Source organism: Rhinopithecus roxellana, chromosome 5 (genome assembly GCF_007565055.1).
Source record: "Rhinopithecus roxellana isolate Shanxi Qingling chromosome 5, ASM756505v1, whole genome shotgun sequence".
Taxonomy (NCBI): domain Eukaryota; kingdom Metazoa; phylum Chordata; class Mammalia; order Primates; family Cercopithecidae; genus Rhinopithecus; species Rhinopithecus roxellana.
Genome location: NC_044553.1, coordinates 78,143,004 through 78,170,617, shown reverse-complemented (window position 1 = coordinate 78,170,617; position 27,614 = coordinate 78,143,004). Strand labels below are relative to the sequence as shown.

Here is a 27,614-nt window from a genome sequence, read left to right as displayed (position 1 = left end):
GTATTGACATTTAATCCTCAGCACAGTGCTCTGAAGTGGGTACTATTACTATCCCTACTCTTCAGTTGAGAAAACCAAGGCACAAGGAAGTCCAGTGACTTGGTTACAAAGTGACCAAATGGTGGAGTTGAGAATCAATTGCAGGCAGGGCAGCTTTAAGTCCCTGCTTGTCACTTTCTTAGCCTCCTCCTGATCTTATAATTCTGGTCTATGACTCTATCCTAAGGAAATAACTAGAAATACAGTATAATTTTATTTATAAGAGTAAAAAATTAAAAGCAGTCTAAATGTCTGACATTAAGGGAATGGACAGCACATGAAGGTGCTATCCATATGATAAAACATTACGCAGCCATTAAAAATCATCAAAAATAGCAACACTCTTTAAACACACTTGATTCCTGTTCATTCTATTCATCCTTCTCATTCATTCTAGATATAGTAAAGAGCTATTATTAAAAATACAACCATAAAGTATTAAGAATAGAGAAGAATATTTTTTGTAACCTTAGGGAACAGCCTTCTCAAGTATGACAGAAAACATAAAGAGAAAAATCAATAAATTTAGCTACATCAAAATTTTAAACCCCTACTTGATTAAAGAACCACACATCAAGTTGAAAGACAAACTATGGGCTGGGCAGGGCGGGTCACACCTATAATCCCAGCACTTTGGGAGGCTGAAGCACAAGGACTGCTTGAGCCCAGGAGTTTCATAAACATATGAAAAGACAGCAAAAATAAAAGGACTAATAATAACTAATGTTGACAAGGGTTTGGGAAAATATATTACCGGTAGCAAAGTGGAGTAGTATCTTTGAGCGTGATTTAACAGTATATACTGAAAAGCTAATATATACATAGACACCTAATCAACATCTATAATAATCTATCCCACCACAGAAATACATACACCAGGGCATAAGGTTACACACACTACACACACATACACAAGTACATTCACACTCACATTCTGTGACTGCACGCTTCAGTCAGTAAACACATATAAACAGTCCTAGAAGCTGATTCACTCCTACTTGTGGGGTGTAAGGACACAGGACAGGCAACAGGACACCATGGTATTTTTTTAACTACAAATTTTTACTCTGTATTTTTCTATATTGTTTTAATTTTCATGAACACCTATTCATACCCCTTATGTGATTTTAAATAATTATAAAAACACGAAAAATAGATATTCATGAACACTCATGGAGGACTGCCAGAACACTGAGTACAAAAAAGCAAGTGGTAGAACAGACAAAATACACTTGTGAAAAGAAAACGCTCTAAAAAGGTGTAGACCAAACTGTTAACAATTACACCTGAAGAGTTGGACTTTTATTTCATATATTTCCATATTTCTAAAATTATTTGAGTTATTATTACTTCTGTAAAATAATTTGAAAACTAAAATATTTTAAAATAATACTTTAAATTGCTCATGGCCTGTTAGGTGATAAAAGTTAAGCACGAAATTGTATATAATTTTTTTTTTTTTTTTGAGACAGAGTCTTGCTCTGTTGCCCAGGCTGGAGTGCAGTGGTGCAATCGTGGCTCACTGCAACCCCGATCTCCCAGATTCAAGCGATTCTCCTGCCTCAGCTTCCTGAGTAGCTGGGATTACAGGTGTGTGCCACCACTCTGGCTAATTCTTTTGTGGTTTTGTGTATGTGTGTGTGTATGTGTGTGTTTGTGTTTTTTTTTTTTTCTTTTGTAGAGACAGGGTTTCGCCACGTTGCCCAGGCTGGTTTTGAACTCCTGGGCTCAAGCCATCCACCTGCCTTGGCCTTCCAAAGTGCTGGGGTTACAGGAGTGAGCCACTGCACCCAGCCTGCATATAAAATTTAAAACTATATCCTTAGTAGGCATTTTTCTCTAAAACACAAAGAAAATACAACAAATGTTTATAGTTATATTAAATCTAAGTTACGTGGCTGTAGTGATTATATTTTCTTCTTTACAAATTTTTATATTTTCCATGTTTTCTAAAATGAGCCTGCATTACCTTGACAATCAGAAAAAATAAGTAAAAGTCATTTGTAGAGTAATAAAACCACTGAGAAAAGATTATTTTTCTCCTGTTCTATCTGGAAGGGAGCAAAAGGGAGTATCACTAGCCAGCTTCCCAACTGTGAGACCACAAGCTTCCCACTTGACCTTTTTCCTCATCTGTAAATAAAACAAACACATAAAGGGGATAATATTAGGACTTGCCTCACACAATGAAATGAAATAAAGTACTTGTCACATAAGAGGTCAAAAAGTCTTAGCTATTAAAAAACAAAAACAAGAAAACAAGTAAACAAAACTGTGAGTGAGGATAGTCTGATGTGAAGGAACTCCACCATCTCCCTCCCTCCTTCCCCAAAGAAAACCTCACATAGAAAAGCTGGATAACATTTAACACTCTACCCCTTGCACACATAGCTGAGCTTGAAACCCAGAAAGAAAGCAGAGTCCACAGCAGCAGAAACAAAATGGCAGCAATCAGTGAGCAAGTGGCAAAGCTTAAGGGCTCACGGGAGAACGTGACCCGAATAGGGTTCTTTTTTTTTTTTTTTTTTTGAGACGAAGTCCCGTTCTGTCCACCAGGCTGGAGTGCAGTGGCGCGATCTTGGCTCACTGCAAGCTCCGCCTCCTGGGTTCAAGCCATTCTCCTGCCTCAGCCTCCCGGGTAGCTGGGACTACAGGCGCCTGCCACCGCGCCCGGCTAATCTTCTGTATTTTTAGTAGAGACGGGGTTTCACCGTGGTCTCGATCTCCTGACCTTGTGATCCGCCCGCCTCGGCCTCCCAAAGTGCTGGGATTACAGGCGTGAGCCACCGCGCCCGGCCCCGAATAGGGTTCTTAAGAGCTGAGTACTGAACTGAGAGCTGGAGACTGAATCAACCCCAAGAGAGGGGAGTCCAGGCTGTAGGCCCCTGCATGCCAGGAACCAGAACTGAAATAACTGCATAAAGCCAGAGGCCATGAGAGACTACATTCACTACCCACCATAAACTGGGCCTAAAAACACTGCCCACCAGCCTGGCGAAGCTGCAAAAAACCTTGCCATCTGGCAGGAGACTCTTACTGAGGGGCTCTCACTAGGCACAGATGCAGGCTTCAAATTCACACTACCCAAACCAATGCAACTAGCTAAACTTGTGCAGCCTCAGCAGAGGGAAAAACAAAATTCCCCTTAGGAATGCTTCCACCATCCAAGGAACATGGGACTCCTAGAGAAACAAATCCCCACTCAAAATGAATTTACACTGGAAAAAAACAAAAACAAATCACTTCAAGAGGAAATAAATCATCATAAGGGAGACTAACATGACACAGGAAGAACCTGCACCCCAGGAATTAGAGATAATAATAGAATCTAAAAGCATCTTTAAAATAAGCATGTTTAAAATTAATGGCAGACTGTTGATACTTGTTGAAAGCTGATTAAATAACACAGATGGTTCATTACCATTCTTTTTTTTTTTGTATGTATGAAATTTCCATAAACGAGTTTTAGTAATTCCAAAATATAAAGTTTTAAAAAGTCAAAGATGTTCAAAGAGCTGAAGGAATAGAAACCATAGAGTAAAAACAGGCAGATTTTTAAATGCCAAAAATTTACAAATCAACACAATAATTGAGACAAACCATTTTTTAAAGAGCTACAAAATAGAAGAGAGAGAGCTGAAGAGAGAATTAGAAATTAGAAAATTAAATGTGAAAATAATCCAGAATGCAAGAGAATGACATAAATAGATAAGATTTTAAAAGAAAAGATGCACAGAATACTGAATGAGAAGGTTCAAATACTTCTATTAGAATACTAGTTAAGAAAAAATAGTAACTAAGAAAAAAAAAAAAGACACAAACCAGATTGAAGGAGCGAACAGAGACCCAAGTGGAATAAAAGTAAGTTGAAAGGCCGGGCATGATGACTCACACCTGTAATCCCACCTCGGGATGCCGAGGTGGGCAGATCACCAGGTCAGGAGATCGAGACCATCCTGGCAAACACGGTGAAACCCTGTCTCTACTAAAAATACAAAAAATTAGCCAGGCAAGGTGGCGGGCGCCTGTAGTCCCAGCTACTTGGGAGGCTGAGGCAGGAGAATGGCATGAACCTGGGAGGCAGAGCTTGCAGTGAGCCAAGATCATGCCACTGCACTCCAGCTTGGGTGACAGAGACTCCGTCTCAAAAAAAAAAAAGTATGTCGAAACCTAGAACAGTGTAGTTAAAGTGCAGAATAGCAGAGTCAAAAAGAAAAAATCTTAAAAGCTACAAGAGAGAAAAAGATCCTCCCTACTCTCCGTACTCCCTTGGACACAACCATATCGAAATTAGGCCAATAATAACCTTGCAATGGCCCGTAAGTATTCAAGTGAAAGGAAGAGTTGCATGTCTCTCACTTTAAATCAAAAGCCAGAAAAAGATTAACAGACTGACATTAGATTTCTCAACAGCAAAAACAGTTGCTAGGAGACAATGAAATCTCATCATTAAAGGTGCAGAGAAAAATAAAGGTCAACATAAAATCTAAAGCTATGAACAACTGTATAAAAGTGAGGGCAAAATAAAGAAAACGTTTTTTTAAAGTTTCAAACATACCACAATTTTTTTTTTTTGAGACAGGGCTCTCACTCTCATCTAGGCTGGAGTGCATGGCACCATCACAGCTCACTGCAGCCTCCATCTCTTGGGCTCAAGTGATCCTCCCACCTCAGCCTCCCAAGTAGCTGGAACTACAGGCATGTACCACCCTACCTGGCTAATTTTTTTGTTGTTGTTGTTAGAGACAGGGTTTCATGATGTTGATCAGGCTGGTCTTGAGCTCCTAGGCTCAAGTAATCCGCCTGCATTGGCCTCCCAAAGTGCTGGAATTACAGGTATGAGCCACCATGCCTGGCCCAAGACTTTATTACAAATAAGTCTCTGCTAAAAAAAAGTTAGCAAACAAAGAAAAAGGAGGCTGGGCATGGTGGCTCAAGTCTGTAATCCTAGCACTTTGGGAGGCCGAGGCGGGCGGATCATGAGGTCAGGAGTCCGAGACCAGCCTAGCCAATATGGTGAAACCCTGTCTCTACTGAAAAATACAAAAATTAGCCGGACGTGGTGGTACACGCCTGTAGTCCCAGCTACTCAGGAGGCTGAGGCAGGAGAATTGCTTGAACCTGGCAGGCAGAGGCTGCAGTGAGCTGAGATTGCGCCACTGCACTCCAGCCTGGGCAACAGAGGGAGACTCCGTCTCAAAAAAAAAAAAAACCAAAAAAAGAAAAAAGGAAAAGGAAAGTGAGCCCAGAGGGAATGAGTGGGATACAAGTAATGGTGAGAAAAGAAATGGATAAACTTGGTAAGTTTAAATAAATAATAACTGCTGGGGGAAAAAACTAATTTGGGGAGGGGTTAAAACAAATTAGAACTAAAATACTGGCCACTGTAAACTGGAAAACAGGATTGGAGAGGTGGATGTTAAAACTAGAATTTCTAAGGTACCAATGTTTGAAAAGCACAGCCACCTCTTTTTTTTTTTTTTTTTTTTTTTTTTTGAGACGGAGTCTTGCTCTGTCACCCAGGCTGGAGTGCAGTGGCGCGATCTCGGCTCACTGCAAGCTCCACCTCCCGGGCTCACGCCATTCTCCTGCCTCAGCCTCCCGAGCAGCTGGGACTACAGGCACCCGCCACCATGCCCGGCTAATTTTTTTTGTATTTTTAGTAGAGATGGGGTTTCACTGCGTTCGCCAGGATGGTCTCGATCTCCTGACCTCATGATCCACCCGCCTCGGCCTCCCAAAGTGCTGGGATTACAGGTGTGAGCCACTGTGCCCGGCCTGCCACCTCATTTCTAACAGCACGTGCTCACTTCGTCCAGACTGGTAATTCTCGTAGTATTTCACACTGAAAAAAATTATTACATCTGTTCATGGTGATCTGGGATCAGTCATCTTTGATGTTACCACTGTTACTGCTTTGGAGAGCCTAGAATCACACCCATATAAGATATCAAACTTCACTGATAAATGTTGTATGTGTTCGGACTGCTCCACCAACCACCCTAGTAGCTGGGACTACAGGCATGTGCCATCACACCTGGCTAATTTTTTTTTTTGTATTTTTAGTAGAGACGTAGTTTCACTGTGTTAGCCAGGTTGGTCTCAATCTCCTGACCTCGTGATCCACCCGCCTCGGCCTCCCAAGGTGCTGGGATTACAGGCGTGAGCCACCGTACCCGGCCACGAAATGTATTTCTTAAATAATTTGTAAGTTCAACCTTAAAAGTTGAAATTACTCCTTGATCCATGGGCTCCAGAATGGATATTGTGTTAGCAGGCATGAAAACGATCAGGTGCCTTGTCAATGGGTAGTAATATTTTGAAAAGAATCTTTTTTCTAAGCAGTAGTTCTCAATAGTGAGTTTAAAATATTCAGTGAACCATTCTGTAAACAGATGTGGTGTCATACAGGCTTTGTTCTATTTACAGAGCACAGCCAAGGTAGATTTAGGATAATTCCTAAGGGCCCTAGGATTTTCGGAATGATGAACGAAAAAAACCAGCCGGGCGAGGTGGCAGGCGCCTATAGTCCCAGCTACTCGGGAGGCTGAGGCAGGAGAATAGCGTGAACCTGGGAGGCAGAGTTTGCAGGGAGCCGAGATCGCGCCACTGCTCTCCAGCCGGGGTGACAAGGTGAGACTCCGTCTCAAAAAAAAAAAAAGAAATATATTTTGTAAGGCTACAGCTGCCATACACAGTGATTCCTCTGATGGATCCAGGCAAAGCAAATTGGAAACCTTCTGGAAAGGATTCACTGTTCTAGATGTCATCAAGAATATTTCATGATTCACGGGAGGAGGTCAGAATAGCAACTGGGGCCAGGCATGGTGGCTCACGCCTGTAATCTCAGCACTTTGGGAAGCTAAGGCAGGAGGACTGCTTGAACCGGGAGTTTGAGACCAGCTTAGGCAACACAGTGAGACCGTTTCTACAAAAAATTTTTTAAAATTAGCTGGGCATGGTGACACATGCCTGTGGCCCCAGCTACTCGAAAGGCTGAGGTGGGAGAATCACTTGAGCCCAACAGGTCGAGGCTGCAGTGAGCTGTGATTGTGTCACTGCACTGCACTCCAGTTTGGGTGACAGAGACCCTGCTTCAAAAAAAAAAAAAAAAAAAAGAGTCAATCGATGTAGCAAACTTCACTGTTGTGAAACTGCCACAGCCACTCCAACCTTCAGTAACCAGCACGCAGATCAGTCAGAAGCCATCAACATCAACGCAGGACCTTCTACCAACAAAATGATTACAACTCCCTGAAGGCTCAGATAATTGTTATTGTTTATCTCGTAATAAAGTATTACTTTAATTTTAATTGACAAATAATAATTATATATATTAAGGAGGTACACAGTGTTGTTTTCATACATACAATGTATAGTGATCAGATCAGGGTAATTAGCATCTCCATCACCACAAACATCTATCATTTCTTTGTGATGGGAACATTCAAGAGCAATAAAACATTTTATTTAAGGCATGTACTTTTTTTTTTAAGGTATAATGAATGCCACTGTATACTTAATAGACTACAGTATAAACATAATTTTTATATGGGAAACAAAAAAATGTGTGACTTATTTTATTGCAATATTTGCTTTATTGTGGTGGTCTGGAACTGAACCTGCAACATCTCTGAGATATGCCTGTAGTGTAAAAAGAATATAAATTACAATCTAAAAGTAACCAACAGAAGAATAAAAACAGAAAAGTATAACTTCTACACCAGTAAACGAGACAAAGGCTAAATAAAGAAAACTCGATCAAATCAATACAAGACAGGAAAAGAGAAAACAAGAAAAGAAAAAGTGTAATTAAATTGAAAATCCAAAATAAGAGGGCATGGCCAGGCGCGGTGGCTCATGCCTGTAATCCTAGCACTTTGGGAGGCTGAGGCAGGTAGATCACTTGAAGTCAGGAGTTCAAGACCAGCCTGGCCAACATGGTAAAATCCTGTCTCTACTAAAAATACAAAAATTAGCCAGGTGTGGGGGTGCATGCTTGTAATCCCCAGGCACTTGGGAGGCCGAGGAGGGAGGATTGCTTGATCCCAGGAGGCAGAGGTTGCAGTGAGCAGAAATCATGCCACTGCACTCCAGCATGGGTGAGAGAGAGAGGCTCCATCTCAAAAAAACAAAACAGGGCTGGGCATGGCGGCTTATGCCTGTAATCCCAGCACTTTGGAAGGCCAAGATGGGTGGATCACCTGAGGTCAGGAGGTCGACACCAGCCTGACCAACATGGAGAGACCAGCCTGACCAACATGGAGAAACCCCGTTCTCTACTAAAAATACAAAAAATTAGCCTGGTGTTGTGGTAGGCGCCTGTGACAGTGCCAGCTACTTGGGAGGCTGAGGCAGGAGAATGGCATGAACCTGGGAGGCGGAGCTTGCAGTGAGCCAAGATCGTGTGCCACTGCACTCTAGCCTAAGCAACAGAGTGAGACTGTCTCAAAAAAATAAACAAAAAAAAACACAAAATTAGCCGGGCGTGGTGGTGCATGCCTGTAATCCCAGCTACTGAGGCAGGAGAATCTCTTGAACCCGGGAGGCAGAGGTTGCAGTGGGCCGAGATCGTGCCATTGCACTCCAGCCTGGGCAACAAGAGCGAAACTCCATCTCAAAAAATAATAAATAAATAAACAAATAAATAAATAAATATTAAAAAACAAAACAAAAGGAGGGCAGAAATAGATCCAAATGTATCACTAATCCTAATAATGAAATGGATTAATATACATTCTCTCCAAGTACACATGGAACATTTATAGAAACTAATCACACATAAGGCCAACAAAAAGGAGATCTTAAATTTCAGAGAATTGATACCATGCTCGTTTTCTAACTACAATGTAATTAACTATAAAATAATACTGGAAAAGAGATAAAACCCACATATTTGGAAACCAAAAAATACTTTTAACAACCCATGAGTTGAAGAAGCAATTAAAACTGAAATTATAAAATGTTTAGTACTAACCAACAATGAAAGCATTACACATCAGAACTTGTGGGGTACAGCAAAAGTGAGATCCAAGGAAAACTCTATAGCCTCGAATGCATTTATTAAGTAACAAGAATTTTGAAAAACGTGTTCAATCTACAACTAAAATGGCTTAAAAACAGATCACACACAAATGAGTACACATAAAACTGAGGAAGAAATCTGAGTAGGATCAGTGGATGATATCAACATCAATATCCAGGCGTGACAGCATACTACACCTGTATATGCTGTTACCATAGGGAAACTGGACAAAGTGTACATGACATTGCTTTCTTTCAACTCCGTATGAATGTATAATTAGCTAAATAAAAATTTCAGTTAAACGAACCTGGCCAAAATCCAAAACACTAATAATACCAAATGCTGGTGAGGATGTGGAGCAACAGAAGCTCATTCACTGCTGATGGGAATGCAAAATGGTACAGCCACTTTGAGACACAGTTGGGCAGTTTCTTAGAAAGCTAAAAATACTCTTACCACACAATCCGGCAATCACGCTCCTTGGTATTTACCCAGATGAACTGAAACTTTTATCTACACAAAAACCTGTATACAGATATGTATGATAGCTTTATTCATAACTGCCAAAACTTTGAAGCAACCAAGATGCTCTTCAGTAGGTAAATGAGTAAACTGTGGTATGTCCAGAAAATGAAATATTATTCAGCACAAAAAGAAATAAGCTATCAAGTCATAAAAAAAATATGGAGGAAGCTTAAATGCACATTACTAAGTGAAGAAAGCCAATCTAAAAAGGCTACACTAATGAGCCCACCATATAAAATTCTGAAAGAGGCAAAACCATAGACAGGAAAAGAATCAGGGGCTGCCAGGGGTTAAGGAAGAGAGAAAGATGAATAGGTGAAGTGCAGAGAATTTCTAGGACAGTGAAACTACTCTGTGTGATATTATAATGGCGGATATATGTCATTACACATTTGTCAAAATCCATAGAATAGGCCAGGCACAGTGGCTCACGCCTGTTAATCCCAGCACTTTGAGAGGCCGAGATGGGTGGATCACCTGAGGTCAGGAGTTAATGACCAGCCTGACCAACATGGAGAAACCCCGTCTCTACTAAAAATACAAAATTAGCCGGGTATGGTGGCACATGCCTATAATCCCAGCTACTTGGAAGGCTGAGGCAGGAGAATCACTTGAACCTGGGAGGCATAGGTTGCAGTGAGCCGAGATTGCACCATTGCACTCTAGCCTGGGCAACAAGAGCGAAACTCCATCTCAAAAAAATAAAAATAAAAACAAAAAATAAAAATTCCATAGAGTATACAGTATCAAGAGTGAACACTAAACTATGGACTCTGGGTGATAATGATGTGTCAATGTAGGTTCATCAGTTATAACAAACATACTACTCTGGTGCAAGATTTTGACAGGAGGTTGTGCAGTTGTGGCAGGAGGAGGGATATGGGAAATCTCTGCACATTCTGCTCCATTTTGCTGTGAACCTAAAACTGATCTCAAAAAATAAAATCTATTTTAAATAAACACAATGGAAGGCCGGGCACAGTGACTCATGCCTGTAAACCCAGCACTTTGGGAGACCAAGAAGGGTGAATTGCTGGAGCCTAGGAGTTCAAGACTAGCCTGGGCAACATGGTGAAACCCCACCTCTACAAAAAATAACAAAAGTTAGCTGGGTGTGGTGGTGCGTGCCTGTAGTCCTAAGGAGGGACTGTAATCCCTAGGAGGCCAAGGTGGGAGAATCAACCTGAGCCCAGGAGGTTGAGGCTGAGGTGAGCCGTGATCTTGCCACTGCACTCCAGCCTGGGCAACAGAGTGAGATCCTGTCTCAAAACAAAACAAAACAAAACAAAACAAAACAAAACAAAACAAATGGAGCCTTTTGCATTTAAAAAGGAACAGAATAAACCATGGAAAGTGGAAGAAACAAATATCTGAGTGTCTACTATGTGCCATCACTGTTGGGTGCTAGGGTACAATGATAAGCAAAACAAACATGATCCCTGTCCTCTTGGAGCTTACCATCTAGAGTAGAAATCAGATACCAAAGAAATAAACAAAAGAACCGAACTGCACAAATATAAAAGCATAATGTTCAATGACAGGGACATAACAGGAGAACCTGATCTACACTAAGAGTGAAGACAGTGCCTTTGAGGAAGTGATGGTTAAAGGAGCGACCCAAAGGCTGAGTAAGTTTGCCTAGACAAGAGTGTTCTAGACAGAAGTACCAGCATATGCAAAGGCCAGGGTAGCTGGAGCACAAGGACAGATCAGGAGATTGTCAAAGATAAGGCTGGATCAGTAGGAAGGGTCAGATCATGCAGATTTTGGATTTTATAATTAGAGCAACTGACATCATACTTGGAGGGCATTAACACAGTGACATAATCTGATTTGATTTTTAGAAGATGGCTCTAGCTGCTGTGTAGAGCATGGATTAGAATGGGGGAGGGGGTGGGTACAGAAACCTGTTGAGAGCTATAGTGGTAGGTAGGTAGTCTGGGCCAGGTAGGTGATGATGTAGAAAGCAGGAGTGGCAATACTCTAGATACTTAGATGAGACTGCTGCTAAGACTTGGTGATGGCCGGGCGCAGTGGCTCAAGCCTGTAATCCCAGCACTTTGGGAGGCCGAGACGCGTGGATCACGAGGTCAGGAGATCGAGACCATGCTGGCTAACACGGTGAAACCCCGTCTCTACTAAAAAATACAAAAAACTATCCGGGCGAGGTGGCGGGCGCCTATAATCCCAGCTACTCAGGAGGCTGAGGCAGGAGAATGGTGTGAACCTGGGAGGCGGAGTTTGCAGTGAGCTGAGATCCGGCCACTGCGCTCCAGCCTGGGCGACAGAGCCAGACTCCGTCTCAAAAAAAAAAAAAAAAAAAAAAAAAAAAAAAGGCTTGGTGATGGACATGAGGAGTAACAGAACAGCAGGTATGAAAGACAGTCAACTCTAAGGTTTTGATATGAATAAGTGGACAGAAATGCCATTTACTGAGAAGGAAAGTAAAGGAGGAAATAATTGTAGGGGAGTAGGTTGGAAATCAAGAGTTCAGTCTCACAGGTATTAAACTTGAGATGCCAGTAAAACGTCTCAACAGAAAAGCCAAGCAGGGAGTTGGGGATACCTTAGACTTGAAATGTGGGCTCAAACAATATATACTGGAGTCCCACCGGCTTTTTTTTTTTTTTTTTTTGAGACGGAGTCTCGCTCTGTCGCCCGGGCTGGAGTGCAGTGGCCGGATCTCAGCTCACTGCAAGCTCCGCCTCCCAGGTTCACGCCATTCTCCTGCCTCAGCCTCCCGAGTAGCTGGGACTACAGGCGCCCGCCACCTCGCCCAGCTAGTTTTTTGTATTTTTTAGTAGAGACGGGGTTTCGCCATGTTAGCCAGGATGGTCTCGATCTCCTGACCTCGTGATCCGCCCGTCTCGGCCTCCCAAAGTGCTGGGATTACAGGCTTGAGCCACCGCGCCTGGCCCCACTGGCTTATAGATAGTATTTAAAGCCATGAGAGTGAAACTGCTCAGGCAGAACATACAGAGAAGTAAGCTTAGGAGTAAACCCTGGGGGAACTTGGCATTTCAGAGGCTGAACAGAAGAGAAATAGTTGAAGAGATAAAGGAAAATAAACAGGTCAGTGCAGTGGCTCACACATGTAATTCCCACACTCTGGGAGGCCAAAGTGGGAGGACTGCTTGAGTCCAAGATCAAGACTAGCCTGGGCAACATGGTGAGATCCCATCTCACAAAAATAAAATTAGTCAGGAATAGTGACGCATGCCTGTAGTCCCAGTTACTCAGCAGGCTGAGGCAGGAGGATCACTTGAGCTCAAGAGGTTAAGGCTGCAGTGAGCTGTGTTTGTGCCACTGCACTCTAACTTGTATAACAGAGTGAGACCCTGTCTAAAAAAGGAAGAAAGGAAGAAAGGCCGGCCGAGCGCGGTGGCTCACGCCTGCAATCCCAGCACTTTGGGAGGCCGAGGTGGGCGGATCACGAGGTCAGGAGATGGAGACCATCCTAGCTAACACACTGAAACCCCGTCTCCGCTAAAAATACAAAAAATTAGCCGGGCTGGTGGCACGCGCCTGTAGTCCCAGCTACTGGAGAGGCTGAGGCAGGAAAATTGCTTGAACCCTGGAGGCAGAGATTGCAGTGAGCCAAAATCACACCGCTGTACTCTAGCTAGGGTGACAGAGCAAGATTCCGTCTCCAAAAAAAAAGAAAGAAAAACTAGCCGGACGAGGTGGCGGGCGCCTGTAGTCCCAGCTACTTGGGAGGCTGAGGCAGGAGAATGGCGGAACCCGGGAGGCGGAGCTTGCAGTGAGCTGAGATCCGGCCACTGCACTCCAACCTGGGCGACAGAGCAAGACTCCGCCTCAAAAAAAAAAAAAAAAGAAAGAAAAAAGAAAAGGAAAAGAAAGAAAATAAGGATAAGCAGAAGGAAGGATTATAGAAAGCAAAAGAAGAGAATGTTTAAGGAGGGAGAGCTCTGTATTCAATAATGCTGAGAAATCAATGAGGTTAGGGAAGGCTGGGCTTAGCAACATGGAACTTCAGGAACATGGAAGAAACAGATATCAGACTGGAGTGTGCTGAAGAGTAAGTAGGTGGTGACAAATGGAAATAAAGAGTAAAACCAATTCCTTTGAGAAGCTTTGTTGCAAGGAAGTGGGGGATAGTTAGGAACAGAAAAAAAGCTGGCAATAATGTGCAATCAAGAGGATTTTTAAAAGTCTCTCATTTCCTTGTTAACAAGTAACTCAGGTAAAATTTAAGATTAAAGAAGGTTTTTGTTGTTTGTTTGCTTGTTTTTAAGTCTGGGAGAGAGAAGATGTGTAAACGTGGAAAAGGCCTGGAAGAGAATGAGCCCAAAGAGTCAGGAAATGGAGGGTTCACTGATGGAGCAAGTCCCTGGAAACCTGGGAGGGGATGGGATCTGGGACACGTAGAGAAATTAGCCTCTGGTGAGAGGGATAAGGACCCAAGTCAAGTCAGTGATTGTGCATTTATAAGGACTTAGTATCCATAAAGCTTACTTCTACTTAAAGAACAATACACACATATCCCTATGCTAATATGGAAAGATACAGTGCCATGTATCTGAAGATGGTTCTGAAGAAACCATCTTCAGAAGTGCCATGGTTTAAGCTCACATAATCCTGAAAGGTTTCAGAGAACTTCAGAACACCAGAATGTGGTCATGGCTCTAGAAAACCTGAAAAGCAGTTGTTTTAGAGTAGTGGGTAGGATTTATGGAGCTTCTTACCTACAAAGGTCATAAAGACTGAAAAATTATGATTGACCCTTCAACATGGATTTGAACTGCCTGGGTCCACTTATATGTAAACTATTTTCAACCAAACTTGGATCAAAGACAAAATTTACGGGATGTGAAACCCATGTATATGGAAGATTGACTTTTAGTATATCTGGGTTCCACAGAGCTGACTGCAGGACTTGAGTATGCTTGAATTTTGGTATATGTGGGGGTCTTGGAACCAATCCCCTGCATATGAGGGACGATAGTAACTTCAAAAAGGACTTAGGTGTTGAAGAAAATTCGCCGGCCGGGCGCGGTGGCTCAAGCCTGTAATCCCAGCACTTTGGGAGGCCAAGACGGGCGGATCACGAGGTCAGGAGATCGAGACCATCCTGGCTAACACGGTGAAACCCCGTCTCTACTAAAAACTACAAAAAACTAGCCGGGCGACGTGGCGGCGCCTGTAGTCCCAGCTACCCAGGAGGCTGAGGCAGGAGAATGGCGTGAACCTCGGAGGCGGAGCTTGCAGTGAGCTGAGATCTGGCCACAGCACTCCAGCCTGGGTGACAGAGCGAGACTCCGTCTCAAAAAAAAAAAAAAAAAAAAAAAGAAAATTCGCCCTAACCTTTGTATGGTTGTACACATCTTGCAAAGCTCTTTCACACTCATATTTTTCTTCTACCTTTGTAACATCCTTAAAATCACTTCCTGAGGATAGTGGGAGAGGATTATCATCCTCTGGAATAGATGTATGCATGGGTTCAGAGAGGCAGATTAGAACACTTGTCCAAAGTACTAAAGCAAGCAGGTGGTAGAAGTAGGGTCTTAATCCACATCCTCTGGCTCCAAAACCAATGCTGATTTAATAATTAAATCTGTTACTAGGTAACAAGTCTGCCAAGTATTTACACCTTAACTTTTTGGGGTTAATGTCTAGAAGGGCAACCAAGCTCTCTTATACATCACCAATGATATCAGGGAGTGCTGGGCTGAAAGAATCACTGATAGAGTCAAATAAGAGATCTCAAGTTCTAGGTCCCAAACCTTTCCCAAGTGACAGTCTGTTCACCTAGATGACTACAGGAAAGACATGAGCTCGGCACAGATATTGAAAGTAGAAGTCAAGAAAATTCAAGGTTGCCAAACTCTCAGTTACTGAGACTGAAACACAAAGGAACAGAGTCTCTGGCGCTGTCTGATGATAGCGAAGCTTACGTTCTCTTTCTGGTAACACAATCTAGAGCACGGTTTCTCAACCTTGGCGCTACTGTCATTTTGGACTAGATAACTCTTTGTTGTTGGGGGGCTGTCCAGTGCATTATAGGATGTTTAGCAGCATCCCTGGTCTACCCACTAGATGCCCATAGCACACTACCCCCTGCTCCAGTCATGGCAATCAAAAATGTCTCCTGACATTGCCAAATGTCCCCTGGGAAGGGGCAGGGGTCACCTCTAATTGAGAACCACTCAACTAGATGGATTCCATTGTGACTGCAGAAGGCAAGGGCATGCAAGGTAGCTCTACAAAGAACACGAGGAAAGCCTACGAACATTTTCTTTTTTGGGCAATAGTTTGCACAGTTTTTAAAAAAAGCCTCAAATGTTCCATAGTCATGCTGTATCTTTTCTTTTTTCTTTTTCTATTTTTTTTTTTTTACACCATCTCACTCTGTCACTCAGGCTGGAGTCCAAGTGGCGCCATGTCGGCTCACTGCAACCTTCCTGTAGTTGGGACTACAGGCGTGCGCCACCACACCCAGCTAATGATAGTCATGCAGTATCTACCAAGAAAAGTAGGCCTATCCCAAGAGACCACACCTTACTTAGAGGGATGGCTTCTGGACACCAGTCAGTCAGTCAGTCATGACATTAGAAGAAATGCACAGCAGTCTCCACCAAATGCCCAGCAGGAAGTCGCCTCTCACAGTAAGATGAGACTGATTTTGCTCATGGTTAAGAATAGGCAAAAAAACCAAAAAAACAAAAAACTGAAACTCCCTCTTCTCAAATCACATTCCCTTTGTCTGCCAGTGCCCATCTAACGTGGCAATTCTTCCCATTTGCCATGGAGCTTCCTTTGCTCCTGTACTGCAGAGGTGCTTCTCCAACAAATTCAGAGAGAACCCATGCAGCTGTCATGAGCTGAGGATGCCCCAAGCAGCCAGGAGGTGTTTGAAACTGGTAATACCTTGTCCTTGTTAATACATGTGATTAGCAAGCTTTAGGACGTTAGAATTCTTTAATTGCAAATATTCTGAAATTAAACCCTCCATTCTAGAAGGCAATCACAAAACAAAATCTTGTAAAACATGCTAGAAGGGGAAGGGTAGAGGAGGTGGCCAACATTTATTGTGCAATGGCTCCCAGTGCTTTGCACTGAATTGGCTGTGAACTTATGTTAAGCCTGTGGTTGGATCACAGCCACATGCAGTAACCAAAGTGACTGCCAAAGTATGCAGAAAATCGTACACACGCACCCTGGCCCCACATGCCTGTCAAGCCATCTTTCTTCTTTCTATTCTATCGAAGGGGGTTTACATCAGTAACCCAGCTCTACCAACGGACTCCAGACAGACCCAGCCCGTACTGCCTGAACCACCCTCTACCAGAGGGAGAGAACACCACCCCCAAAAGGCCAGCAACATCTGCCAGTTAGCTATATGATCTCCTTTGAGAAAACAAACACTCAGTTCTTTGTCTGTTTTCTTGTTTTACAATTATTTACTCTGCCCACAGGAATCTGATGGGTTTTAGAACACTCGACTCAATGGCGTTATCCATCTTTCCATCACTGTGGTATCAGAGAATAATACCACAACCTAACAATCCAGACCTTGAGAAGAAAATATTTTCTGAGAGTTTCTTCAAAGAGAATCCATGAAATAATTTTGACTTTACATGTTCTAAGTAAGGGATTTCAGATGCAAAGAATAATCTCTGGAACCCTTAAGCTTTCCCAGTTCCACTTTTCAGTTGGCAGATGCCTGTCCTCCTTTACCCCAAAATCTTGCAAAATACTTTTGGGTATCTCTGTTGGTTTGCCAAGCTATGCTATGCTGTAGACAAAATTAACTTCTTAAACTTTGGCATGTGAATGCTTGAAACAAAACAGTTTTAAAATATCTCTGCCATAGCACAGACTGGGTGGCTGGGCTCCAGTAGACTCAGGACAGAATCAAATTATTGTAACCCAAGTTCCAATCCCCCTTGAGGTTCCCACACTGCCACTGCTAGACCTGAACGCCCTGAGAGAGAAACATGCCTTGTTTCATACAGTACAGGTCTAGCACAAAGAAGCCTCTGTAAAAGTTTGTTGTTTAAAAGAACAAGATGGACACTGTATCACATTAACAGTAAGATCTGTGTCAGGGTGGGTGCGGTGGCTCACGCCTGTAATCCCAGCACTTTGGGAGGCCAGGACGGGCAGATCACTTGAGGTCAGCAGTTCAAGACCAGCCTGGCCAACGTGATGAAACCCTGTCTCTACTAAAAATACAAAAAAAAAAGTTAGCCAGGCAATGGTAGCATGTGCCTGTAATCCCAGCTGCCAGGGAGGCTGAGGCACGAAAATCGCTTGAACTCGGGAGGCGGAGGTTGCAGTGAGCAGAGATCGTGCCACTGCACTCTAGCCTGGGCGACAGAGCACGCTCTGTCTCGGGAAAAAAAAAAAGATCTGTGTCAACTGTAAAGGTCTCTGTAATTGTCGCTGGAGCAAGGGATATTCTATTTTCGCACTCCATTAAGTTACATAAAGAAAAGATTGTGAACAACAAAACAAGCCAGTCTAATCATTTGTAATAGTTTCTACAGGCTCTCCCCAAGAATATTATTTTTGGTCCTTCTAAAATATAACTAAAAAGAAAAGTTTAAAAATCCCCCAGCACATGATTTACTCCTTTAAAAGCAGTATTTATAGACAAGGAGAGCACAGACCAAATCAATGTTAAAAATTAAAGGGGAAAAAGAGGTGCACATCTGAGGGTTTAAGTCATTGCTATCCAAAGCCCCCCTAGTTCAGTTCTTGATCTCCAAATCCTGAGGGAAGGTAAATTTTGGGTGAGGGATTATGCCTCAGCTACTCTGGTATTTATAAAACATTTTGGTAGGTGCTCTGCCAAGCAGTCTATAATTAGTGAATATGCCTCAGAAACATAAAGTGAACTCAAAGAGTTTCAAATGCCAACAGCCAGCCCCCTGAATACCGAGCTAAGTGTCACAGGGCTGCCACCATCTAGATAACTTGGTGCTGGGTGCCCTGCCACGGTGCACACATGTGCACATGCACATACCAGTTCTGAAGAGTCTTTTTTTAAACCTCTAATGGCTTGACCTCAACACCTGTTACACTTCCTGAAGACAGGCTCTGGAGCTCCACTTGTTCCTCGCATGCGGCTGCACTTTCTAGGAACGACCGCACACACACAGACGCTGGCCAGCTGCCAAGGCGGGGGCAGCCCAGCCGCCTCGGGCCTGAACTTTCCCAGCACTGTCAGGGCAGGATCCCGCTATGAGCTGACTCAGCGGCCGGTATGGAACTCTGCCAACCACACAGCAGTGCGGGGGCAGCCGGCAACTCACAGATGTTTTGCTAAACCAAAGCAATCAGTGGGAGGCGGGTCTGGGCTGGCGGCCAGGGTGCTGCTGTCGTGGAAGTTGGGATTCTCTGATTCTAGTCCTAGCTCTGCCACTATCTCCCTGGGTGATGTGAGCGAAAACCTGTGTATCTCAGTACCTCTCCCTCTTCAGAGGCATGTCTGTGTGATGCAGGAAAGGGTGGCACTGTTTACATAAAAGAGCTCCCCAGGCACTATTACCTACCATGTGCCTGGCACTGGACAGGCTTTCACGTGTGCTAGTTCAGTTAATCCTTACAACATCCATGGGAGGCACTGGCATTCTTTTTATTTCACAGATGTGAAGACACAGGTTCAAAGCAATTCAGAACCCTACTCAAAGATCACAAGGGCAACATTTGGAAGTGATGGAATTTGAACCCCACTTCTGGCTGCAAAAACTATTGTTGTAAAACTCAGATCTACTGTACAGACCTCCTGATCCAAGATGTTTGATTTTTCAGGTTCCAAAGGACCTTTCTTACATGACTTCTCAGTTGCCCTGTGAAAACCCACAGCTTTTCACAAATGATATCTAAACAGTACCACTGGATCACAAGAAGTGTGTGTGCTTCTGCAGGGTACCCATGAACTCCCTTCCTAAGCACCAACAAGTCACTTAACCTGGGACAACTTATCATCACTCCCATCCTTTGGGCGAGGAAAAACTATACTGTGAGTCACAAAGAGAAGAGGAATCACAAGTCAAAGGCTTGGTTGAGAACAGATTCCCTAGGCTCCACCCTCCAAGATAATTCATTAGGATTCTGCAATCTGCATTTTTTAAAAAGCTCCCTCAGCCATTTGGAAGTCACTTCAGCTTTCCTTGACTAAAAAGGAAATTTTGAGGTCTACCCTTCCCTGTTGTCAAGGGGATGTAAGAGTGAAATGAAATCATGTCTACAAGGCTCTCTGTTGGAAAATATACGCAACGCAAGTGCTTCTTGTCAGCTGTGTTTAGCTCCAAAACAACCAACTGTCCTTCAAGAGGGTTAGCCTGAAGCTAAAAAACTGTTTTAGGCAAGAATGTTCTTTTACATTACTATTACAAAACATTATTATTAGAAAAGCTGCAATTAGTCACACATCTCATTTTAGATATTCCTCACAACACTGTTGCAACTTCATCTTTCCTTTAAAAAACGAGATTGTAGCCGGGCGCGGTGGCTCAAGCCTGTAATCCCAGCACTTTGGGAGGCCGAGACGGGCGGATCACGAGGTCAGGAGATCGAGACCATCCTGGCTAACACGGTGAAACCCCGTCTCTACTAAAAACTACAAAAAACTAGCCGGGCGAGGTGGCGGCGCCTGTAGTCCCAGCTACCTGGGAGGCTGAGGCAGGAGAATGGTGTAAACCCGGGAGGCGGAGCTTGCAGTGAGCTGAGATCCGGCCACAGCACTCCAGCCTGGGCGGCAGAGCGAGACTCCGTCTCAAAAAAAAAAAAAAAAAAAAAAAAAAAAAAAAAAAAACGAGATTGTATTGACATTCTTTCACATCAAACTTGGAAAAACCTATATTAAGAGTAACATACAGGCCGGGGGCAGTGGCTTATGCCTGTAATCCCAACACTTTGGGAGGCTGAGGCAGGCAGATCATGAGGTCAGGAGATCGAGACCATCTTGGCTAACATGGTGAAACACCATCTCTGCTGAAAATGCAAAAAATTAGCCAGGCATAGTGGCATGCGTCTACAGTCCCAGCTACTCAGGAAACTGAGGCAGGAGAATCACTTGAACCCGGAAGGTGGAGGTTGCAGTGAGCCGAGATCATGCCACTGCACTCCAGCCTGGGCGACACAGTGAGACTCCATCAAAAAAAAAAAAAAAAAAGAGTAACATGCATTTCATTGCTTTAACGAAGAAAATATTAAATAAGAAAAAAATCCAAAGTCTATTCATGTCTAGGCTGTCAGTCACTGAAGTGGGATGAGAAGGCACAGACTGGCACAGCCCCTGACCCTATCAGTCCATTACCCCTTTCCGGCCTTTAAGAAGAACAAATGACCTCCAATACCAGAAAGACTGACCTGCTTGAGCTGCTCATCCAGATTCCAGTTTGGCTGCCCTGCTGTGGAGACAGAAGGTAGGGCCTTGGAAGCATCTTTGGTATGGTCTTCTTTAGCTTGTTGTCCATGTGGTGGCAGCCCTGGTGCTGGAAGTAGATTGGACATGGGTGCCACTCTGGGATCTTGGCGAGCTACTTTCTGCACATGAAAATATTTTGAAGCAGCCTGGGTTTCTTTCTCAGCCACCTCCGCAACTTCATCATCCCCATCCTCATCTTCCAAACCTCCATCCTCTTCCTCAGGCTCTGAGTTCACGTTGCCCCGTTCAAAGACTTGGGCCACTGCTGTGGTGGGTGGAACTCTGGCTAAGGGACCTAAGGGAGTGCTGCCAGAAGGCCTCCCAGGTGTGGCAGAAAGAAGAGTCGGCTGTGTGACCAGCTTTTGGGCATACAAGAACTGGGCTTCTCTCATCTGCTGGCCCTGCTTCTCTCTGGCATCCATCTGCAGAGGAGCCAGGTGTGGCTGCTTCTGTTGCTGTTGCTGCTGCTGCTGCTGCTGCTGCTGTTGCTGCTGCTGCTGCTGCTGAAGTGGTTCCATTATTGCCTCAAGCTTCACCCACAGAGTGGCATGACTCTGAACCTGGGCACAGCCCACCAGGCACACTGGGTCTAAACCTTAGTGATTAACAGAAACCACAGAGAAGGAGAGGGAAAAAACAACTATGTAAAACAGGTATAAAAAGGTTTCCTTTTCTCCAGTAGAGGGCCATGAGTTCTGAACGCTAAACATATGCTCCTAAACCTGAGTTTTAAGATGAGTGAGTGGTGGGGTAGGAAAAGGTGTGAAGAAGAGAAACAGGATCTAAGAGGGGAAATAGGGAATGAATCTCAGTAGTAGTAGCAGACTGTTGAGGGCTTTAAAAGAAGAACATCCAGCCAATATCTAGTCTGCTAACATGTGTTCTGATCTCTCTTCCTCTACATTATCAAACATTAATCTGTTACTGAATTAATGTCACTGAACATTAATTACTGAAAAGGTAACTGGGTTTGCTCTGTAGCAAAAGCTGTAATTATGCAAACAATAATAATAAAGGAAAAGAAGGGCCTACCCGCAAAAGAGAGAATATGTTCCCAAGCCCACAGGAGAAAGATATCACCTCTGAGCTACACACAGAACTATCAGGCAGACAGGTTTACTCTCACAGAAAAAGCAAGACCAAGCAAGCTGCTCTTGGGTTTAAACTTTTCAAATTTCCCTGATCAAATTGCCAGCCTGCTTGTTGAGTGGACTGAGCCATACTAACTGGATATCATAGCCTCAAAAAGAATCCAATTTCAACAACATGAAAGAAACACGCAAGAAGGCAAGAGTCTCAAATTGCAATCGTCACTCAAAAGCAAACAGGGGAATTCCTCTGGAGATTTTAAAGTTAATTAATTTGAAACAGATATCAACATTGTCTGAACAAGTTAATGCTGCTTCTTTATTATAAACAGCCAAGTAAAATTCTTCACATCCCCTTTCTTTCTGATTCATTTCTACTATGATATTCTCTGACAAATACAAAAAGAAAAGGCTTTCGGGCCAAAAGCATTCTGGGGGCAGGTTTATCTGCATTCTTACCAATCAGTCTCCAAACACACATCACTTTCACACCCTCTTCTCCCTTAATTCCCCCACCTCTCCCCTGCAGGCCCTCACCCCCAACAAACTTCACTTGAGTGATGTTTCTTCAGCAAGTCTCCATAACTGAACGGATTACTATGCAAGGGCAAATTTTAGGTGAACAGGACTTGCAACATGGCGTACAATTTTGTCATCACATGAAAGAAGCTGCAGTGCACATGTTGGGACTTGATATCTGCATTGTTCCAGTGTTTTAGGATTGGGTCGAAAGACAAAAAACAAAGTGTCTTTAGCATCTTCAAAAATTCACGGAGAAGTAATCACATCTTTAGCAATAAAAACTGCTTGGATTTAAGATTTTTTTCCAGGTTAGAGTAAAAAAGGGTACAATTTTTAAAGCTAGGCCAATTAGTAGTGATTAAACATTCTCATTTTCTGTTTATCTTATAGCCCTGTTTGTGCCTTTTGTGTTCTGTGAAAGATTCGCATTCCAATTTGCCTCTTACTGCCTTTACTTCCTCTCTTGGCACTTTAGAAAGTGTGAGTTACGCTTGCAGCCATACTTTCATTCTGCTTTAGCTCTTCTTACAGTGTAAAAAAGCATGACAAGATTTACATCCACATTAAATTCAGTTGGCAAAAGTGTTCATTTAAAATGAAAACAATTTGGGTCAAAGAAAATTACAGAATAAAGCAAATAATTCGGTGTTCATTTTAAATGTCCTCACAGTCATTACAGCCAATCAATCACGATTGGAATAATTTCTCAACCAAGTCCTGCCAGTCACTGAACAACTGCTTCTTGTCTTGTGGCACCATCTTCTCTGAATGCTGTCCCCAGCAGAGGGGGAGGTGTCCCTCCCACAGCCTCTTATAGTAAGACTGAGATGACTCAGTTCTACAACTCAATAGACACACCGTCCCCCAAAGTGCCCATCTTCCCGCAGTCCTTAAGCAGCCAGCGATCCAAACAATGCCACCTGCCTACATTTGGAGAACTTATGTCTCAAATCTAAACCTCTTCATCCCTTCACACGGGCCCCTCCCCCATTTCCCCTAAAGTTCCCGGACCACCAAGCCGGGTGCAACGGACTGCCTGCAGCTTTGAACCCGGCCTGCCGACCATTCCCCTACCTTTGCTGCCGGATTCGTTTGGCCCCAGGCCCCTGTAAGCCCCACAGCACACCTCCCCGGTCACCCCTGCACGCCTCCCCCCATTCTTTATTCACCTCCCCCCATTTAGCCCTATCACTTTTACCTCTACCAACCCTCCCAGTCAATCCGCTGGCTCTTCTCCGATGGCCCCCGCCCCACCTATCTGCGCCCACTTAGCTCCAGGGCCCCTCACCCTTCTTATCGCTTTATCTCAAATGCCCTAATGGGCACAGGGCGCTCGGGGCTCTCGCGGCGCTCTCACTTTCCTTCGCGGTCCCCGCGCCCCCGGCCCGCGCCTTCCCCCTCTCTCCACACCTGCCTCGGCTCCTGGCCTCGGCCCCTCCACCTGCCGCAGCCTCCCCTCCCGCCGTGCCTGAGGGAGCCGGGACCGCACCACTTACCTGTGCGGGGCGCTCCGGGTTTTCGGTCGGCGGAGGAGGAGGCGGCCGCTCAGGCCCCGGCGCGGCAGCTGCGTCTCGGACTCCTCCGCAGCCGGGGGCCACAGCCGGGGCGGGGCCCGCACCGGAAGCGGCGCCGCGGGGCCGAACCGCCGGCCAGGGGCAGGGGGCGGACCGCCGGCCAGGGGCGGACCGCGGGCCGGGCGCGGGGGCGGGGGGAAGGGCGGGGCCACGGGGGCGGGGCGGGCCCGAAGCCGGAAGCCACTAAAAAGGGACCGGGTTGGGGGGCGGGGGGGGGGGGGGGGGGGGTGGGACGAGGCGGAAGTGAGTCCTAAGGACGGCGCCGCCCGACTGAGTCGTGGGAGGAAGCGAATGGAAGCGGGCGGAAGCTTCGGCCAATGGCAAAGTGCGGACACAGAGGGGTTCCGGTGTGAGCACTTACGCGGGGAGTTGAAAAGAGCCGGGGTGGAGATAGTGTTCTCCGAGCGTTTTCTGTTGCGGAGGTTGGTGTGGCTCGGGCGGTTGGCTGGAGGAAAGTCACTAAAGAGCAGAGGAGTGTAGGATTCGGTCCACTACTCAGTCTCCTGCCTTCAAGCCCGTCTTTTTCAGGGGTTCCCGTGTTTAGATCAGCTTGTCTCTAAACTTCTCCGCTCCTTCCTGGGATAGAGACCTGGCTGTCCTGAGAATGTTGCGTCCCTTGAAAGCTTCTCACGTGAATTAGTATTCTCAGGTCTCAGTTTCCAGAGGTCGGGATTATGTGCCAGATGCTGTCACCTCTTGTAAAAACACTTGCTTCTCCAACCCCTCCTCTTAGACTCTGTCACCTATTTCACGCCGTTTGGAGATAATCTGCCAATCTGTGTATCCAGCTCCTTGTCTATCTCCCGTCTGACCATCTTCTTTGATAATTTCAGAGCCTTTGTGGCCAACCCGTTCAATATCGGGCCTCGTCTTTAGCGACCCTTATATCTGCCTCCCAATACCAATCAAAACCTGGACCTTGTCCCTCGAAACGCTATACTCAGTAATTTGAACAATGCTTTTTTCAACCACAGCCTGCTATTCTCTCAGCTTGACTACTTCTGAACTATAGGCCTGATGCAATAGCTCATGCCTGTAATTTCAGCACTTTGGAAGGCTGAGGCAGGCGGATCTCTTGGGCTCAGTAGTTGGAGAGCAGCCTGGGAAACAAGGCGAAACCCCATCTCTACAAAAAATATAAAAATTAATGAGGCGTTTTGGCGCATGCCTGTGGTCTCATCTACTCGGGAGGCCGAGATGGGAGATAACCTGAGCCCAGGAGAGGCGGAGGTTGCTGTGAGCCATGATTGTGCTACTGCACTCCAGCCTGGGTGACAGAGACACTGTTCCCCCCCGCCCCCCCGCCCCCAAAATAGAATGACAGCATAACTGTATAAATGTTATTTCACTTTTTTTTTTTTTTTTTAGAAGGAGTCTTGCTCTGTCGCCCAGGCTGGAGTGCAGTGGCGCAACCTCACCTCACTGCAACCTCCACCTCCCAGGTTCAAGCAGTTCTCCTGCCTCAGCCTCTCGAGTAGCTAGGATTACAGGTGTGCGCCACCAAGCCAGCTAATTTTTGCATTTTTAGTAGAGACAGGTTGTGCCGTGTTGGCCAGGCTGGTCTCGAACTCCTGAACTCAGGTGATCGGCCTGCCTCGGCCTCCCATAGTGCTGGGATTACAGGTGTAAGCCACTGCACCCAGCCTCTTCTTTCACTTTATCAGAGCAGAGCATCTAATCGGTTGAAATCCTCTACGTGGCCGGGCGCGGTGGCTCAAGCCTGTAATCCCAGCACTTTGGGAGGCCGAGACGGGTGGATCACGAGGTCAGGAGATCGAGACCATCCTGGCTAACATGGTGAAACCCCGTCTCTACTAAAAATACAAAAAACTAGCCGGGCGAGGTGGCGGGCGCCTGTAGTCCCAGCTACTTCGGAGGCTGAGGCAGGAGAATGGCGTAAACCCAGGAGGCGGAGCTTGCAGTGAGCTGAGGTCCGGCCACTGCACTCCAGCCCTGGCGACAGAGCAAGACTCCGTCTCAAAAAAAAAAAAAAAAAAAAAAAAAAAAAAAAAAAGAAATCCTCTACGTTATGTCTTATCCATTAATCCCCTCTTCGCTTCCTTCCTTATCCATTTTAGATTCAGTGGTACATTATTGCAGTCCTGCCCCTACTTAATCCCACCACAACACTCCCTTTTCCCTAACGAAATCCCTCACCCTGGATGGACCTATGTGTTTCTCCTTGCTTGTACCTTGTCATAGAAATTTGTCCTGTTGCTGGGCGCGGTGGCTCACACCTGTAATCCCAACACTTTGGGAGGCCAAGGTGGGCGGATCACGAGGTCAGAAGTTAGAGACCAGCCTGGCCAGTATGGTGAAACCCCATCTATACTAAAAATACTAAAATTAGCTGGGTGTAGTGGCGCATGCCTGTAATCCCAGCTACTTGAGAAGCTGAGGCAGAAGAATTTCTTGACCCTGGAAGGCGGAGGTTGCAGTGAGCCGATATCGCGCCACTGCACTCCAGTCTGGGCAACAGAGCTAGATTCCATCTCAAAAAAAAAAAATTTGTCCTTTTGAGGCCGGGTACGATGGCTCACGCCTGTAATCCCAGCACTTTGGGAGTCCAAGGCCGGTGAATCACCTGAGGTCAGGAGTTTGAGACCAGCCTGACCAACATGGTGAAACCCTGTCTACTAAAAATACAAAAATTAGCCGGGCATGGTGGCGAAGACCTGTAATCCCTGCTACTCCAGAGGCTGAGGCAGGAGAGCTTGAACCTGGGAGGCGGAGGTTGCAGTGAGCTGAGATTGCGCCATTGCACTCCAGCCTGGGCAACAAGAACAAAACTCCACCTCAAAAAAAAAAAAAAGAAAAAGAAAGTTGTCCTGCTGAACAGATTGGCATCACTACATTAATAATTATCAACTTTAAATGGACTGTGGGCCTGGTGCGGTGGCTCACACCTGTAATCTCAGCACTTTGGGAGGCTGAGGTGGGTGGATCGTGAGGTCAGGAGTTGGAGACCAGCCTGGCCAACATGGTGGAACATGGTGAGACCATGCTGGCCAACGTGGTCTCTATTAAAAATACAAAAGTTAGCTGAGCGCAGTGGCAGGCTCTTGTAGTCCCAGCTACTTGGGAGGCTGAGGCAGGAGGATTGCTTGAACCCGGGAGGTGGAGGTTGCAGTGAGCTGAGATCGCGTCACTGCACTCCAGCCTGGGTGACAGAGCAAGACTCCATCTCAAAAAAAAAAAAAAGACTGTGAACTGTGACTAGAAATTTCATTATCTTTTTCTAGTCAACTTGCTCTCCACGATCTCTACAAATCTCTGATCTATACCCATACCACTTCCCCTGATTTCCTTATATAAGTAACAGAAAATGTAGAATGTCCTGAAATCGAGAAACCTACTTACTTGCGTTCCCATCTTGTCCTTCCCTCCTATTTATTCAATCAAAAATATTCACTGAAGTCCCATTATGTGCCAGACCAGGCACT

General features: G+C 45.0%; 1 protein-coding gene across 2 annotated transcripts in view; it reads right to left on the bottom strand.

Annotated features, from left to right (window-relative positions):
- Window positions 1–24,250, bottom strand: part of ARID3B (AT-rich interaction domain 3B) — a 62,499-nt gene extending 38,249 nt beyond the window's left edge. For both annotated transcript variants that reach the window (XM_030931237.1, XM_010375861.2), the window contains exons 1-2: window positions 24,094–24,250; window positions 20,930–21,582 (exon numbers count right to left, since the gene is read on the bottom strand). In XM_030931237.1, the coding sequence (XP_030787097.1) occupies window positions 20,930–21,505 (576 nt within the window). In that variant the 5' untranslated portion in view covers window positions 21,506–21,582; window positions 24,094–24,250. The remainder of the gene's footprint in view (window positions 1–20,929; window positions 21,583–24,093) is intronic.
- Between the last annotated feature and the right edge of the window lie 3,364 nt (window positions 24,251–27,614).